Source organism: Nanorana parkeri, unplaced genomic scaffold (genome assembly GCF_000935625.1).
Source record: "Nanorana parkeri isolate BGI_ZX_2015 unplaced genomic scaffold, ASM93562v1 scaffold305, whole genome shotgun sequence".
In the NCBI taxonomy this organism is placed as follows: Eukaryota; Metazoa; Chordata; class Amphibia; order Anura; family Dicroglossidae; genus Nanorana; species Nanorana parkeri.
Genome location: NW_017306573.1, coordinates 1,251,540 through 1,270,469, shown reverse-complemented (window position 1 = coordinate 1,270,469; position 18,930 = coordinate 1,251,540). Strand labels below are relative to the sequence as shown.

Here is an 18,930-nt window from a genome sequence, read left to right as displayed (position 1 = left end):
ATAGGGGGAACAGTATGGGGGGTATAGTATAGGGGTACAGTATGGTATGATGGTAGGGTATAGGGGTACGGTATTGGGGGAACAGTATGGGGGGTATAGTATAGGGGTACAGTATGGTATGATGGTAGGGTATAGGGGTACGGTATTGGGGGAACAGTATGGGGGTACAGTATGCGCTCCATCAGCTTCCACAGTATGCAGAGGTGACACTCCGGATCTAATAGACCCCCGATGTCTTCCTCCCGGAGACGAGTCACCCCGTCCAGATCATTCTCAATCTGCAGAGAAGAGCGTCCTGTATAGAGGAGGTGAGGAGCATTGTAGGAGGTCACATGACATCCCTCTGACCCCCCCTGTGATAAAAATAGAGACCTACCAGGAGAGGTGAGGAGGATTCTGGGAGCTCGGGAGGGACAATTCTCACTCTCTGTCCTTACGCAGGATTATAATGTGAAGGAAACATCAGAAGAGCCGCCAACACCCAACAGCCGTCTTCCCATCCCCCGTCACAGGGCCTCCACCTCACCGCCTGACCACCGAGACCAACCGCGGCATGAAGATTCCAGGTGACTGTGTGTCAGGTTCCTATAAGGGGTCAGGGTGTCTCTGATGGAGGAGAGAGATCTCTGCAAGGGAACCAAGATGGAGGATGAGCCGCCCCTCACATCACCGGGTAAGAGGAGAGAGCAGTACGGAGGGTCCACCTAGATCCCCCATCATCTGATACACACATAGAAACAATGTATTCAGTCAGTGTGTGTGTTTCCTACAGATGGATCCAGTAAGAGGAACCCACCAGAGAGATGTCCCCGTCCTCTGTATTCCCAGGATTCCACACAGGAACATCATGAGATCCCTCACCATGGTCAGGTAGGTGGGACTGGGCCTATGAGAGGACATCCTTCCATGTGATCTCTCGCTCCTTCTTACGAATGTGTTCTGTCATCTTTGGTGTTTAGGGTGAAGAACTGGAAGACATGAAAGTTGAGGTGAAAGAGGAAGAAGAAGAGACGTTGGTGGGCGGAGCTCCGCGGTCTATGGAGGAGGGGGAGGTGACGGTGAAGCAGGAGGAATCTTCTCCACACGTGGACACCAGTAAGTCATCAACACTAAATACAGAAACAGGTCACGTCTTCATTTTGTGGGGTTCCCCGTCAAAGTCATAGCAGGCCCTTAAGGTCTGGTCGGAATTTTGAGGGACCCCACACCTAAAAATGAGGGGGAAAAAAACATGGTGTCCCCCCTAAAATTCCATAACAGACCCTTGATCCAAGCAGGGCAGGAGAGAGGAGGGACAAGGTAGCCCCCCGCCATACCAGGCCACATGCCCTCAGCACTGGGAAGGTCGCCCCAAGACAACACCTTGTCCCCGTGCCGATGGGCACAAGGGCCTCTTCCCCACGAGCCCTGGGACGTTGGTTGTGGGGGGGGTGCGGGCAGGGAGGAGGGGCCTATTCAGATCTTTAATAAAGGGACACCCAGATGCGGCCCCGCCCCTTTGTGAATGAGTAAGGGGGACTTGTCCTGCTACCCAATCACTAAAGGGTTAAATCAAATTGTAAAAAAAGAGGCGGGACTTTTGAAAAAATCCTTTTATTTGGACAAAGAAACCCCAAAAAATTGATCCACCGATGAAATCCGGCGCCAATCACGGCGCCCAGCGTTGTCCACGGCGACTAAATAAAACAATAACAAATAAAAACCGACGTCTGCTGAATGGCATTCTGACAGATGCCGGTGTTCTATCGAAAGCTCCAACTCATCGAGATCTCCAACCACCTCACGTGCGGTGCTCAGGAAGACTTGGCGCTCTGTACGCATGCGCGCGCAGCGGTTTCCGCATACTCCTCGGGTTTTGCCGCCTGCAGGATATCGTTACCATGCAGCTGTACGGAGCTCCGTCAGTCTTTGCGATTTGCAGTCTGACGCCGTCTGGTCGAAAATCTCCGACTTGCAAGTAACCGGCGGTGAGGTAGTTGGAGATTACGACGAGTTGGAGCTTTCGATAGAACACCGGCAACATGTAAACAATTGGGACGGAGCTAGCGGTCCCAATTGTTGGGGGGCGTGATTGGGCAAAGTCATCATGACTCTAAGAGCCAATCATGGCTCTTACAGAGTACTGGGTCCTGATTGGGCAAAGCCTCCTGTGGTCAGGTGCAAGGCTTCAGCCAATCGGGGCTTCACAAGGCGCAGTGCCTCATGCGGGGTGCTCGGCGGGCCAATAGCGAACATCGTGCCCATCCCTAATGAAAGGCCCGCCTCCACTCCTCAGTGTCCAATGTCATGTGATGTGGTCAGGTGCAAGGCTTTAGCCAATCAGGGCTCAGAAGGCGCAGTGCCTCGTGCTGGGCGGGCCAATAGCAAACATCGGGCCCATCCCTAATGAAAGGCCCGCCTCCATTCCTCGGTGTCCAATGTCATGTGGTGTGATCTCTCTTCTCGCAGGCGGTGGGTATCCCGGCAGAACGTCGGGGGGAGATCTCGCTTCACCTCCAGATTGTGACACCAAAAGTACGGACCTCAGACAACATTCTCCTGGAGTGAATCCTACGACGGAAACAAAAAGGGAGCCGGAAGAACCTCCTAACCAATCCGGTGCTGACACATCGGACCTCCATCTCGGTTCAGGAGAGGACTCGTTGTCACTCTTGAAGTGCGGGAAATCTTTCACCGAGGATGGAGAACTTCTCAGACATTCAGGTGACGATTCATATTCATGCTCAGAGTGCGGGAAAAGTTTCTCTCACCGAAGAAGCCTTTTAAACCACCAGAGGAGTCACCGAGGCGAGCGGTCTTATTCGTGTCCGGAGTGCGGGAAATGTTTTACTCTAAAAGGAAACTTTCGAAATCACCTGAAAAGTCACCGAGGCGAAGGTTCTTATTCATGTTCGGAGTGCGGCAAACGGTTTACTCACAAAGGAAACCTTGCGAAGCACCAAAGATTTCACACGGACCAGCGTACTTATTCGTGTTCCGATTGCGGCAAACGCTTTACGCACAAAGGAAACTTTCTCAGCCACCAAAGAATTCACACGGGCGTGCGTCCTTATTCATGTTCAGACTGTGGGAAGTGTTTCACACGCAAAACCACCCTTCAAAAACACCATCGCGTTCACACAGGTGAGCGTCCGTATACATGTTCACAGTGCGGAAAATGTTTCTCTGTGAAAGAAAAGCTCCAAAGACACCAGAAAAGTCACATGGGCGATTGTCATAACAAAGGATCCCTTCGTAGACCCCAGAGAAGTCACTCGGGCAAGCGTCTTTATTCTTGTACAGAGTGTGGGAAGTGTTTCTGTTGGAAAATACAGCTGCTCAGACACCAGATTCGTCACACCGGCAATTATCCGTATTCATGTTCAGAGTGTGGGAAATGTTTCACTGTGAAAGGAGAACTTCTTATACACCAGAGAAGCCACACTGGCGAACGTCCTTATTCTTGTTCGGAGTGCGGGAAATGTTTCATTGCAAAAAGAAACCTTCTTACACACCAAAAAATTCACACGGGCGAGCGTCCTTATTTATGTTCAGAGTGCGGGAAATGTTTCCCTTCAAAAGCAAAACTTCTCATACACCAGAGAAGCCACACGGGCGAGCGTCCCTATTCGTGTTCAGAGTGCGGGAGATGTTTCTCTGTGAAAGGAAGCCTTCTTAGACACCAGAGAGTACACACGGGCGAGCGTCCTTATTCATGTTCAGACTGCGGGAAATGTTTTTCAGTAAAAGGAAAGCTTTTTAAACACCAGAGAAGTCACACAGGAGAGCGCCCTTATCCGTGCACAGAGTGCGGGAAAGGTTTTAAACAGAAAAGCCATCTGAGTAGACATCAGACAACACACGCCTGCTGACGCTGTTCACAGATGTACGGTGCAACAGGATGATATTTTTTAGGCATTCGTGCAGCAGTATCATAGAAACGGGATCTTACATCCCTGTAAAAATGATATTTTAGTTCTAGGGGGAGCTGGGCTTGCTTAGTCATCTGCTGGCTTCTTCTAGTTCTTGTGATATCTGCCTGCTACAGTTCCCGACTCCTTTCCCGCACGCCTTGGGGCCTGTTAGAGGTGACAGGCTTTTCTGATCGGGCACTTTGACCGTGTCGGCCATATTGATTGTTCACTTCCATTTCACCTCCATTCCCGCTATGACTTCAGATAACAAAATATATCAGTTTTGGGTACAAACACTTTTATTTGGCAGTATTGTCTGGAAAAAAATGTTTGATTAATAATTAAAATAAAAAATAAATAAATGAATAATTACAAAAAGATAAAATGTTTTGTAGATAAAAGTGCACATTTTGGTCCAGGGTCTCCGTTCTCAGACCACTAACATGATGTTTCTATTACACAACAAAGTGAAAGGTTTTTTTTTTTCTTTTTTAAAATATTTTTTTGGGGTTTTTCCCCCCAACATGCGTCACTAAAAATGTGAAGAAACAAAACAAATGAAAAAAGAAAAAAAAAAGGGAGGAGAGACAGCCTGGGGAGAGAGAGGGAGGAGAGACAGCCAGGGGAGAGAGAGGGAGGAGAGACAGCCAGGGGAGAGACTGAGGAGAGACAGCCTGGGGAGAGAGAGGGAGGAGAGACAGCCTGGGGAGAGAGAGGGAGGAGAGACAGCCAGGGGAGAGAGAGGGAGGAGAGACAGCCTGGTGAGAGAGAGGGAGGAGAGACAGCCTGGGGAGAGAGAGGGAGGTGAGACAGCCAGGGGAGAGAGGGAGGAGAGACGGCCAGGGGAGAGACAGCCTGGAGAGAGAGAGGGAGGAGAGACAGCCTGGGGAGAGAGAGGGAGGAGAGACAGCCTGGGGAGAGAGAGGGAGGAGAGACAGCCTGGGGAGAGAGAGGGAGGAGAGACAGCCAGGGGAGAGACTGAGGAGAGACAGCCTGGGGAGAGAGAGGGAGGAGAGACAGCCAGGAGAGTGAGGAGAGACAGCCAGGAGTGTGAGGAGAGACAGCCAGGGGAGAGAGAGTGAGGAGAGACAGCCAGGGGAGAGGGAGGAGAGACAGCCAGGAGAGGGAGGAGAGACAGCCTGGGGAGAGAGAGGGAGGAGAGACAGTCAGGAGAGGGAGGAGAGATAGCCAGGGGAGAGACAGCCTGGGGAGAGAGAGGGAGGAGAGACAGCCAGGAGAGTGAGGAGAGACAGCCAGGAGAGTGAGGAGAGACAGCCAGGAGAGAGAGAGCGTCAGGAGAGGGAGGAGAGATAGCCAGGGGAGAGACAGCCTGGGGAGAGAGAGGGAGGAGAGACAGCCAGGAGAGTGAGGAGAGACAGCCAGGAGAGTGAGGAGAGACAGCCAGGAGTGTGTGCCCTTCAGGACTTATCTGCACCCCGTGTTTCAGACACATCCTTGCTCCCTGAGTTCCAGCGCCCCTCCATGTCCCGTGCCGCCTCCATGTCCCGTGCCTCCTCCATGCTCCTGTCCACCTGACATTTTGTGGCCGGGTGTCATCTGGCCTGAAACTGGAACACAGAACAGACTGAAAGCCCGGACCAGCCCCCGTGGCTAATACACCTGACTAGAGAGCGCCTCTGCCTGTGTTCAGCTCAGCAGTCCCAGAGGGCCATCGGGCATACCAAGTCAATCCTGGCTGGCCCGGGCCTATTTTCAGGGGTGGGCTGGAGCTCTAGTAGCCCCTATGATTATCCGGCCCCCACGTGCACCACAAGGCATGGTAACATGATGTCCAAAGAGACTGTCCAGGAGTAAACCCAATACCCAAAATATAGATCCAGAACTTCACAGACCATAGAGATGACCGGATCTCTCCGATCCTGGGGAATATTATACATAAGGTATGATGGCGGATGAGACACTTTCCTGTAAAATAAAGACACGCCCCCGCCAGAAGCCATATTGGAGTCCTGAGTGTAGAAGGGGCAGCATGTGAATGCCGTGCTAGTGTCAGCTTAGAAATACAGAAAGAAACAAGTCCATCCATACCAGCGATGCTGCCTAAGAGGGATTTGGGCTCTTTCCTCCAGACGTGTGCTGCGGGTGGCATCACCCTGCTGTCTCCATACTTGGGTCTTTCGGAACCTCTACAGCTGCAAAGCCCCTCCCACTACATCTCTTATTCAAGGTGTTCCTCAACCTTGGGTCCTGGATCCCACCTGAGTGAGTCTGAGACCTTCGAGATGACATTTCTCAAATAATGGTCTGTACCCGTTGTGTAGATCTGCCAGTGACCGCCCCTAAGCAGGAGAACTACTAGACCTGTAGAACAGGGGTAGCCAAACTCCGGCCCTCCAGCTGTGGTGAAACTACAATTCCCATGATGCATCTCTCTTCGGGAGTCGTGGATGTGGATGAATCTTGCAATGCCTCATGGGATTTGTGGTTCCACCACAGCTGGAAGGCCGGGGTTTGGCTACCCCTGCTGTGGAAGTTTACCTCTTACCTATAAAGAGTCTACTTCTCCCCCTGGGCTGGCTGTACACTCAATCTGTCAAACTGACCAAATGGCTTCAATCCTTCTAAAGTCTCTGCACCCCAGAGGTGGACCCCTTCCTGACGGAGCAGATGTCTGGAGCTTAATGCACTTTAACAATACGCCTGGTATTGGCCGCGGTACGTTGATGACATCTTCTTGCCATTGTCCATTGGGCCACATGTGACCTTTTCTATGTTCTTGGATTCTTTGCATGCGAAATGTCCTTTCATCCTTCCAAGCACATCGGAGTTTGGAATGAGTTCCTTTTGCCGATACTCTGGTGTGTGGAGGAGGTGAGCTTAATGGTTCAGTTGTGACGGCCTGCTGGAAGCATCTAAGGCCCGGGTTGAGGTCGTAGCTCAGACACTTGTAGACTCGACCGATGCCAGCCGAGTGACTAACCGAGCCCAAGTGAGCCAAACGCTGTTCAGCCAATCACTTCTGGCTTCTACGGCTGATTTCAGACGCACATCGGCTGCCTTCGGTCAACCGAACATGCTCTGCGCCGAAGTGCAGAAGGAGTTCCGCTCGGCCGATCCAACATCTGGATCGCCTGAGCCGAGGCTCCGGCAGCTAGCTCGCTGCCGTCCACCCCTACTCACGTATATTCTCATAGGAGTGAATAGCCGAATTCCTCAGACCCGACCGCACGCAATGCACTCCTGCCCGCATAGGGAATCATCTGACAGATGCCGGCGAAATGAAAACAATCGGGCGGAGCTAGCGGTGACATCACTGCTAGCTCCGCCCAACTGTTTCCTGTTGGCCAGAGTCTTCTAGCAGGTCCCGGCCGAATAACAACTGGGCGGAGCAGCCGGCTCCGCCCAGTTGTTATTGTTTAATGACAGCTCAGCGCCCCCAGGTCATTTGGGGACTCTGATCTGTCGTTACAACTGGGCGGAGCCGGCCGTGAGGTCACGGCTGGCTCCGCCCAGCTGTCATTGTGCGTGGAGATCGGTCGGCTTTGGCTTCGGCTGTCACTTGGGCTCAGTCGAGCTGAAACATATGCGTTCGGCTGCTGTATTGTGAATAGCCCCGTACAGCAGCCCTTCGGGTTCGACGGAACCAAGGGGCTCCGGCGGCCGAAGGATCAGCGCAAGCTACGTCTAAACATTTGGATTTCATAGGAAATGCGTCAGAGTGCGATTGTAATAATTTAACACAAAGACCTGATTATTATTATTACAAGCGGCAAATTGTGATGTATACAACGTAATACAGGAACTCTTGTTTGCTATGAGAGAAACGTACAGACAGGAAGTGACATTGAGGTATAAAAAAGGAAGTTCCGGGTGAGAGGTCAGCTGGGAGGAAGTAGAGAGGAGACATTGTTGAAACTGGCAGCAGAGAAGGTAATAAGATATTATTTTATATTTACACCCGGCAGCCTCCCTGGTTGTGCCATCCAGAGCCGCCATTTATAGACCGGATACATCCTAAATATAGAGCCATTTATCCAACTGTCCATCCAGAGCCGCCATTTATAGACCGGATACATCCTAAATATTAAACCATTTATCCAACCGTCCATCCAGAGCCGCCATTTATAGACCGGATACATCCTAAATACAGATTGTAGATCATTTTCACCTTATTTTCTCCTAGAGTCGTTCATTATGCAGATAACATGGCCACATCGATGAAGATTGACAGGAATCGGAGTCACATGACCGAGAAGATACTAAATCTCACCCTGGAGATCATCTACCTGCTGACCGGAGAGGTGAGGAAGATTCTGGGAGGTCACATGACATCACCGTTACCTCCTTTGAACTACAAACCTGAATGTAGAGGTTTCCTATATACTGATGAAGTATTCTGGCTGTGAGGAGGGTGTTGTGTTGGCAATGTGCGCAGAGATGATTGTTTCCGTCTTTGTGTACGCAGGATTACGAGGTAGTGAGGAAGACATCTGGAGAGGGATTAGTCCCCATCAACTGTCCCTATGGGCCTTCCACCACCCCGTTGTCTCCACATTCATCCATGACGTCTGACAGAAATGACAAGAAGATTCTAGAAGTCACCCAGAAGATTATTGAGCTGCTGTCAGGAGAGGTGAGCAGTGCCGGGAATTCTGGGACATGATCCGGGAACAGACAAGGGGTGTGTCTGGGTGGTGACGGGAGAGGTGAGCGGTGCCGGGAATTCTGGGACATGATCCAGGAACAGACAAGGGATGTGTCTGGGTGGTGACTGTATCATTGTGTGTGTCAGGTTCCTATAAGGTGTCAGGATGTCTCTGTCTATTTCTCCATGGAGGAGTGGGAGTATCTAGAAGGACACCGGGATCTCTACAAGGACGTCATGATGGAGAACCGGCCGCCCCTCACATCACCGGGTAAGAGGAGAGAGCAGTACGGAGGCTCCACCTACATCCCCCATCATCTGATACACACATAGAAACAATGTATTCAGTCAGTGTGTGTGTTTCCTACAGATGGATCCAGTAAGAGGAACCCACCAGAGAGATGTCCCCATCCTCTGTATTCCCGGGATTCCACACAGGAACATCATGAGATCCCTCAGACCCGTCCTCTGTATTCCCGGGATTCCACACAGGAAGATCTCACCGTCCCTCCCCATGATCAGGTAGATGGGACTGATGTTCTAGACCTCAGAAGCCAACTCTTAGGACCTCCTCACATCTGTCTATTCCACTGCATTGCATTAACGAGTGTGTTCCATTACAACCAGTCCAAATAAAAGGGCCACCAATGCCCAAAAAAGCATTCTTTCCAGCACGGTGCACCACAACACACATCAGAGCTGCGTTGCCTTCATAATGAATGGCACTACGAGACGCTACGGCAGTAATGTGCATTGAGGTAACGCCAGCGGTACTGCAAAGCACGGCACTGGAAAGAATATATTCTTGTATGTAGTCTCTGAGTCTCCGAATTTTAAATATGTTACTTGCTATCGTTCTGCTGTTTTAGGGTGAAGACGTTATTGATGTGAAAGTTGAGATTCAAGACGAAGAGGAGATGTATGTGAGGGGTGATGAGCCGTCTGCTGGAGAGGATGAAATCATCCTGACAGTTAAAGGGGAAGAACCCTCCTCAGATATCAACACTGGTAAGACATTAACTCCTAGGTCCATCTCCATTCCTCAATATAACATCATGTGACCAACACATGAGGAGGAGATACTGTACACCATATGAAGGTCCATCTCCATTCCTCAATATAACATCATGTGACCAACACATGAGGAGGAGATACTGTACACCATATGAAGGTCCATCTCCATTCCTCAATATAACATCATGTGACCAACACATGAGGAGGAGATACTGTACACCATATGAAGGTCCATCTCCATTCCTCAATATAACATCATGTGACCAACACATGAGGAGGAGATACTGTACACCATATGAAGGTCCATCTCCATTCCTCAATATAACGTCATGTCCCCAACAAATGAGGAGGAGATACTGTACACCATATGAAGGTCCATCTCCATTCCTCAATATAACGTCATGTGACCAACAAGTGAGGAGGAGATACTGTACACCATATGAAGGTCCATCTCCATTCCTCAATATAACGTCATGTGACCAACAAATGAGGAGGAGATTCTGTACACCATATGAAGGTCCATCTCCATTGACTGTTAGACCATGGACTCTTAATAGGTTTTTAATAATAATGAAATCTCTCCGACAGATGGCCATATTTTGGATCCCTTAGAGGAACATCTAATATTCTCTGCGGACTATAAAGTGGACAAGGATGACATCAGAGAATGTTCTCCAGGAGCATGCCCCATAGTTCCAAATCCATATCATGGACATTATTGTGTAGACAGATCGACAGATCCCTCAGCACTGAAGGAATCTCCTGAAAGGTCACGTACTACCACCCCCAATATCCATCTAAGATCTCACAGTGGAGACAGATCACAAGATCCATCTAATCCTGAGGAATCTCCTCCAAGAGTAGACTTCACCGCTGCAAGTCATCACAGACCCTCCAGTGCCAATAGATATCCGGATCGCATGAATGTTGAGGAATCTTCTTCGGATGATCCAAATGCTGGTCTATCGAGAGACAACGATCCCTTTCTATGTTCTGAACGTGAGAAGTGTTTTAGGAAGAGGTCACGCCTTGTTGTCCATCAGAGGACGCACGCCCACGAGGGGCCATTTTCAGATTGTGAGAAAGCTTCTCCACGTCGCTCAGCACAGGCCGCGCACCACAACCGGGGGTGGCCCTATCGCTGCTCGGAGTGCGGGAAATCTTTGAAGACAAAATGCGAGCTGCGTGTACATCAGAGGACTCACACCGGCGAGGAGATCTTCTCGTGCACGGAGTGCGATAAATCCTTCACGGCAAAGTCGCAGCTCAAGAAACACCAGAAGTATCACACCAGGGAGAAGCCGTTCTCGTGTCCCCAGTGCAAGAAGTCGTTTATGGAGAAGTCGCAGTTCGTGGCACACCAGAGGTCTCACAGCGGAGAGAAGCCCTTCCACTGCGATGAGTGCGGGAAATCCTTCGCCACCAAATCATATCTTGTTAGGCATCAAAAAGTTCACACTGGTGAAAAGCCTTTTCCGTGTTCCGAGTGCAAGCTGTCCTTCACGACCATATCAGGTCTTGTCAAGCACCAGAGAGTCCACACCGGTGAGAAGCCCTTTTCGTGTCCTCAGTGCGGGAAAAGTTTCTCACAAAAAGGACACCTCATTACCCATTTGAAGCGGCACACCGGTGAAATGCCCTTTTCGTGTTCAGAGTGCGGGAAGTGTTTCACTTCAAGTGGACACCTTCTCACACACCAGCGAACCCACACGGGCGAGCGTCCTTTCTCGTGCCAGGAGTGCGGGAGAAGCTTCACTCAGGAAGTCAACCTTCTCAGACACCAGAGAAGTCATAAAGGCGAACGTCCCTTTTCCTGTTCAGAGTGTGGAAAACGTTTCATCGACAAAGCCTACCTGCTTGTACACCAGAGGAATCACACCGGCGAGCGCCCTTTTGCCTGCTCAGAATGTAAGAAGTGTTTCACGCGGAAGGGGCGCCTCCTCAAACACCAGAGGAGCCACACGGGCGAGCGACCTTATTCATGCTCATTGTGTGGAAAAAGCTTCACTGAGAAAGTACACCTTATTACGCACCAGAGGACTCACACAGGCGAGCGCCCTTTTTCCTGCCCAGAGTGCGGGAAACGTTTTGGCGACAAAAGAAACCTTCTTAGACACCAAAGGCTACACACGGTCAAGCGTCCTTTTCACGCTGAGAATGCAGAAAGTGCGTTGTGTTAATAAAACGTTGTCTGGCACAAGAGGAAAGTCAGTTGAGTGAGCATTTTTTTTTAAATCTCCGGTGGGAAGGAAATATTCTACAAAGTTGTATTGAGCATCACACAATGGCTTCATAGGCTGTATTTTTCTGTCCATTTTTTAAGGGCAGGTCCACATTTTTAAAAGGTATAAGCCAGGGGTAGGCAACCTCGGCACTCCAGCTATGCTGACAGTACAAATCCGATGGTCTCCGCCTCTAGGTGTCATGCCCGTGGCTGTCAGAGTCTTGCAATACATTGTAAGCCCCGGTAAAAAAATTAAAAAAAGACCTTGGTCCTTCAGGGGTTAAGGGTGTCACCTTTCCGGGCAGGTTCACACCATTTCCCGGACCAGATCTGGTCTGAAAAATGGTGTGAACCGGCCCGCAGTTCCAGACCAGACAAAATGAGTCATGGAGTGTTGGTCTGGTCTGGAATGGCCTGCTCTGGTGTGAACAGAGGCCAGAAATAGCATAGGGATACATTCGGATGCATTTTGGGTCTGGTCTGGAGATGATCCGGATGTAGTGTGAATGGGCCCTCCAACAAGTAACTTCTTCAGATGTCTAGCTCGGTAGAACCTCCCTGCGATGGGGTGATAGAGCTGGTGAGTCCTGAACATCTATGGTAGGAAAAGGGATTCCATCTGCGTGACCATCCAACAAATCCCACCAAAAACGTTCCAGAAGTGTAGAGGTCCTTGTGGTACCATAGAGAGGGACATCTTCATAGTCATACCCTTCTCTTCAGGATGAGATGGCGGACAGATACATGTGATGCCAAACCTTTAGCCAACACCTTGCTTTGGGGTAAGATGCAACTAGCGTCATGCTCCATCTTCTTCTGGAGTCATGCGCTGGGGCATGCAAAGCAAAGGCGCGTTTGGTTCCCGTAGCAACGACGGTGGCTTTGGTGGGGCAGAACGTTCAGAATCTGCACCGGGAGCTGCATCCAAAACTCCAAAATCAGTTTTCCCCATGAGCAAATATCAATCTCACGTGTGGTGAGACCAATCCGCTGAGGAGATTTACCCCTCCATGAATGCTGCGGTTGTCACCAGAGCAAATGTTGTGGATGTCACCAGAGCAAATGCTGCAGTTGTCACTAGAGCAAATGTTGTAGTTGTCACCAGAGCAAATGTGGATGTCACCAGAGCAAATGTTGCGGATGTCACCAGAGCAAATGCTGCAGTTGTCACCACAGCAAATGTTGTAGTTGTCACCAGAGCAAATGTTGCGGATGTCACCAGAGCAAATGTTGTGGATGTCACCAGAGCAAATGTTGCAGTTGTCACCAGAGCAAATGTTGTGGATGTCACCAGAGCAAATGTTGCGATTGTCACCAGAGAAAATGAGGATGTCATCAGAGCAAATGTTGCGATTGTCACCAGAGCAAATGTTGCATTTGTCACCAGAGCAAATGTGGATGTCACCAGAGCAAATTTTGCGGTTGTCACCAGAGCAAATGTTGTGGATGTCACTAGAGCAAATGTTGCGGTTGTCACCAGAGCAAATGTGGATGTCACCAGAGCAAATGTTGCGCATGTCACCAGAGCAAATGCGGTTGTCACCAGAGCAAATGTTGTGGATGTCACCAGAGCAAATGTTGCAGTTGTCACCAGAGCAAATGTTGTGGATGTCACCAGAGCAAATGTGGATGTCACCAGAGCAAATGTTGCGATTGTCACCAGAGCAAATGTGGATGTCACCAGAGCAAATGTTGCGATTGTCACCAGAGCAAATGTTGCAGTTGTCACCAGAGCAAGTGCAGTTGTCACCAGAGCAAATGTTGTGGATGTCACTAGAGCAAATGTTGCGGTTGTCACCAGAGCAAATGTGGATGTCACCAGAGCAAATGTTGCGGATGTCACCAGAGCAAAGGTGAGGGGAAATCCTCCAATGGGAAGAAAGGTTCCGGTGTCGAAGATGGGAGTTGCCCTCGCTTGGGTGAAATTTTCTCCCGGAAAGCAAGTATAGATTTATCTTCTTCCAAGTTCTTAGTAAGGACACCAAACAAAAAGGAATTTTGTGTCCGGTCCGGTTGTATTTGATAACAATTGATATCCTACACAAACACGAGTGCGTAAGGGCAGTAGATACATATAGTCCCCTACCATGAACTATTTAAAATACCAGTACAAGCCGCACCACCACACTGGTGAGTACAGAGATGGGAGTCCCACATATTAGGGGACCAGTTATCCCTCTTTCCCACGGAGTTCCCACCAAAAACCGGTCCACAACATCTAGAAGAAGCCAATGGAGGCTCACCAGACTCCGCCTATAACTTCACTTCTGGGTGGACTTACCCTTAAAAAGTCACCTGAAAGGAGAACTATGAGGGGTGTGCTTTTCACTCACCTCATAGTTCCAGCCGACCTGTGACAATGAGACTGTCATAGGTCGGCTCAGTAGAGAACACATACCGGCGTTCGCTCACCTCTCGATCCTGTCACAGCTCTCTGCCGTGACAGGGGGAGGGGCTGGATTCCCCCCTCCCCGCTCCGATCCTCCAGCGCTGACTGGCAGAACGGACGGGGGAGGGTACAGCTGGCTCTGCCTCTAGATAGGCAGAGCCAGCTGTCACTCACGCAGCTGGGCGGATCCAATTGTCGGGATCCGCTTCTGCTGCGGCATCTCAGTATACCACGAGCTGCAGCTCGCTATATACTGAGCTTAGGGTGACGGGAGGACGCTAGTTTGTGTCCTCCCGTTACCCTCAGGAGAACTATGGGGAAAAGCCCTAACCCCATAGTTCTCCTTGAACTTCTCACTGCCACACTGATAACAGCTGCATATCGTTTCCCCACACATTCATTCTGCAGAAGTGAAAGTGAAAGTAACAATCTGTGCTGTGAGCGGCTGGTCCGGGCTGATCGCTCAGATCTGGGCTCTACTCTCTGTACTGATCACTTACAGGAAATGTGGCAGAATCTCCAGGGAGAAGAGGAAGTTTCAATGTCTTTTGATGGAAATATAAAGATAGATGATCCCCCCCCCCAGTGTCGTCCTCACATACGGGAATGTTTCCTTTTCCTCTGGTACAGATATTTGGAAGTGTGGGAAGAGTACTCTGGACCTGTGTAGTCATTCTCTTGGAGGGTTATTCACTATTGAGCCGTAGCTTCCGCTGATCCTTCGGCCACCTGAGCCCTTCGTAGTGCTGCTGTACGGGGCCATTCACAATAGCCCGTGGGGCCGCCGAGCCGAAGGCATATGCTTCAGCTCCACTGAGCCGAAGAGTGGAGAACAGCATGCCGAAGGGCCGACCTTTCTCCATGCAAATGACAGCTGGTACCCCTTACTCATTCACAAGCGGGGGCATTTGGGTGCTTCTTTATTGAAGGGTTACCCCGATGTGAATAAGACCCCCCCTCCCCCCTGACTGCATAGGGTTAGCACCTTTTCTTCAAGCAAAACCTGAACACTCTAGCGATGCACGGACATTTTTTGGGGGAGAATGAGTCGTGGCTTCTTTATATGTAAATAGCTCCGCCCATTCATATGTAAATATCGCAGTAGAGACTATTTTCAGTGGGGGCCCGGAGCCCCTATCTTAATTTTGGTTGCCCCCGTCTGCCTGGCATCTTGTGTCCGGGTTTCTGCTGCCATGAAACCCGGACACGGCATTCAAAACCCGGACTGTCCGAGTGAATCCTGGACAGGTGGCAACCCCATGCCCGCACCTCTACAACCAACGCCCCAGGGCTTGTGGGGAAGAGGCCCTTGTCCCCATCGGCACGGGGGACAAGGCGCTTTTCCAGGGGCGACCCTCCCAGGGTGTTAATTTCTTTGTCTAGATTTTATCGTAAGGTCTCATCTGCGTGTGTAGTCATGGATGTGACGTGACCGAGGAACGGACCGTGAGACGTAGCGTAGGATGCGTTATTTATATTCAACACATGGTGGCGATCTCACACAAAAAAATCTACAGACAGGAAGTGATGTAGGGAAAAGATGGGAAGTGATGTAAGGACAAAATGGGAAGTGATGTCAGAGTATAAACAGGAAGTTCCAGGTGAGTAGAGAGGAGACATTGCTGGAATTGGCAGCAGAGGAGGTAATAAGATACCGATACCGGAGGTCCCATTAAGGAAGCCAGGCGGCGTGAAATGACTCGCCACCCGGCTTCCCGATCTGCAGGGAGGCCGGCTCCATGCTCCCTCGTCACCAGGTGACGAGACAGCAGGGAGTCGGCTTTCTGGGCAACCAGAAAGCCGGGTGCTGTGTAATGACGTGTTGCCTGGCTTCCGGATTGGAATAATTGTTATCTTCTCCCTCTAATCAGGATTACAGGAAAGCGACAAATATATCCTGCCAGCCAATAACGCCCAACAGCTGACTCCAGAAGACGTCATCCATCACTGAGCCTCCACCTCACCGCCCGACAGCAGAGGTCATCTGTGTTCAAAATGTTCTTGAAGTCTGACAAGGACGTGGTGATGGAGAATGAGCCGCCCCTCACATCACCGGGTAAGAGGAGAGAGCAGTACGGAGGGTCCACCTAGATCCCCCATCATCTGATACACACATAGAAACAATGTATTCAGTCAGTGTGTGTGTTTCCTACAGATGGATCCAGTAAGAGGAACCCACCAGAGAGATGTCCCCGTCCTCTGTATTCCCGGGATTCCACACAGGAACATCATGAGATCCCTCAGACCCGTCCTCTGTATTCCCGGGCTTCCACACAGGAACATCATGAGATCCCTCAGACCCGTCCTCTGTATTCCCGGGCTTCCACACAGGAACATCATGAGATCCCTCAGACCCGTCCTCTGTATTCCCGGGCTTCCACACAGGAACATCATGAGATCCCTCAGACCCGTCCTCTGTATTCCCGGGCTTCCACACAGGAACATCATGAGATCCCTCAGACCCGTCCTCTGTATTCCCGGGCTTCCACACAGGAACATCATGAGATCCCTCAGACCCGTCCTCTGTATTCCCGGGATTCCACACAGGAAGATCTCACCATCCCACATAAGGTGATAAAAAAATAGATAATAGCCGATACGTTCTGACCTGATCATTCTCTATGTAGTTACATCAGGTCTCATTGTTCTCAATATTCAGGGTATAAACCAGAGTGAGTGTGATAATGATGTTAAAGAGGAGATAAAAGAAGAAGAGGATGAGGTTGGTGTGATGGAGTTTTCAGAAGACTACAAAGACCCCTTCAAGGACGTCATGATGGAAGCATTCCGTGACACAAACCCACCGGAGAGATGTCCCCGTCCTCTGTATTCCCGGGATTCCACACAGGAAGATCTCACCGTCCCTCACCATGATCAGGTAGGTGGGACTCGGTATATGGAACACAGTAGTGTTCAGCCTGGTGACATCTGTACTCAGCTCTGGTGACATCTGTACTGAGCTCTGGTGACATCTGTACTCAGTTCTGGTGACATCTGCACTCAGCTCTGGTGACATCTGCACTCAGCTCTGGTGACATCTGTACTCAGCTCTGGTGACATCTGTACTCAGCTCTGGTGACATCTGTACTCAGTTCTGGTGACATCTGCACTCAGTTTATGGTGACATCTGCACTCAGCTCTGGTGACATCTGCACTTATCTCTGATGACATCTGCACTCAGCTCTGGTGACATCTGCACTCAACTCTGGTCACATCTGTAGTCAGCTCAGGTCACATCTGTAGTCAGCTCTGGTGACATCTGCACTCAGCTCTGGTGACATCTGCACTCAGCTCTGGTGACATCTGCACTCAGCTCTGGTGACATCTGCACTCAGCTCTGGTGACATCTGTAGTCAGCTCTGATATGATGGGCTGTGCAGGGTCCCTTTGCTCCTCTTACCTGCATCTCCCCAGCCTGCTTCCAGGACATACCGCTTCTTACTCCTGCCGCCAAAGCATCTTACTGGAGCCGCCTGCATCCCCCGCCGGCCGGGGCCGTCTCTTCCTCGGTCCCATCGTGTCTTCCCGCAGCCACAGAAGCTTCTTGGAGCGGCACCGCATCCACCGCCGGCTGGGGCTACTTCTCCCTCGGCTCCGGCCACGCCTCCTCGTACACCCGGCAGTTCACAGACCGGCCCCATTAGCAGCCACCTGATAAGGCAGCCGAGGTTGCTTGATCTTGTGCATCCGAAAAACGCCGCCCCCTGCAAAGTGCCGCTCCAGGCAAACGCCTTGTTTGCCTCACGGTAAATACGCCCCCGGCTGTATTCTTTGTCTCTCCCGGAGTTCAGCTTTATGAGATGTTTTCTATTATTTTGGGGTTTAGGGTGAAGAACGGAACAATATAAAAGCTGAGGTTAAAGAGGAAGAAGTGGAGACGTATGTGGGGGGTGACCGGCCGTCCACGGAGGAGGTCGGGATGATGATGATGAAAAGTGATCAGGATGACATTTCTCTACCGATCAACACAAGTAAGTAACAGACACTATGGAGGGAACAGGTCACAGTTCTGGGTCGGACCCCCGTTCACACTCAGCGATTTCAGCTCCAGAGCTCGCGGTCCCGGTATACTGAGACCGCCGCAGCCGGGACGGATCCCGACATTACTGTCCGGATCCGCCCAGCTGGGTGAGTGACAGCCTATCAGCTGTACCCGCCCCGTCCGTTCCGCCAGTCAGCGCTGGAGGATCGGAGAGGGGGGAAATCCCTGCAGGGAGCCGTGAGTGATGGTCACGGCTCTCTGCAGTGACAGGATCGAGAGGTGAGTGAACGCCGGTGTGTGTTCGCTCACTTCCCGATCTACTGAGGCGACCTGTGACAGTCTCATTGTCACACGTCCCCTCGAAGTATGAGGAAAAGTGACAATCGCTGACCTCATAGTTCTCCTTTAATATAATTCTTTCCATTTATTTGCCAATTTTCTCTCCAGCAGATGGATGTGATGTCAGGAATACCTCGGAGAGACATCTTATATTATCTGCCGACTGTAAGTCAGAAGATGATGTCATCACACAGGATTCTCCAGGAGTGAATCCAAATACACAAAATATACATCACAGACCTCACTGCTCGGAGACCTCAATGGATCCCTCTGATCGGGGTGAATCTTCTGATCATTCACATACTATGACTGGAAATATCCATCTAAGATCTCACACCGCATCTGATCCCACTTCCTCCCCCCAGGAAGGAGATCGCAGGGGTGGGGATCCGTTCTTGTGTTCAGTGTGCGGGAAATCTTTCACTGAAAGCAAAAATCTTCTCAGACACCACAAAAGTGCTTTTTTGTGTTCAGCGTGTGGAA

General features: G+C 50.6%; 2 protein-coding genes across 2 annotated transcripts in view; both read left to right on the top strand.

The window, feature by feature from the left end:
- The window catches only part of LOC108788099 (zinc finger protein 62 homolog), a 949,422-nt gene that overhangs the window by 76,212 nt on the left and 854,280 nt on the right, over nt 1–18,930 (top strand). The gene's annotated exons all lie outside the window — the stretch shown is intronic.
- Nucleotides 1,038–18,930, top strand: part of LOC108788079 (zinc finger protein 850-like) — a 43,759-nt gene continuing 25,866 nt past the window's right edge. The window contains exons 1-5 of the mRNA XM_018557812.1: nt 1,038–1,095; nt 1,869–1,967; nt 2,449–3,203; nt 3,339–3,828; nt 10,705–11,635. Coding sequence (XP_018413314.1) covers nt 1,038–1,095; nt 1,869–1,967; nt 2,449–3,203; nt 3,339–3,828; nt 10,705–11,635 — 2,333 coding nt within the window. The remainder of the gene's footprint in view (nt 1,096–1,868; nt 1,968–2,448; nt 3,204–3,338; nt 3,829–10,704; nt 11,636–18,930) is intronic.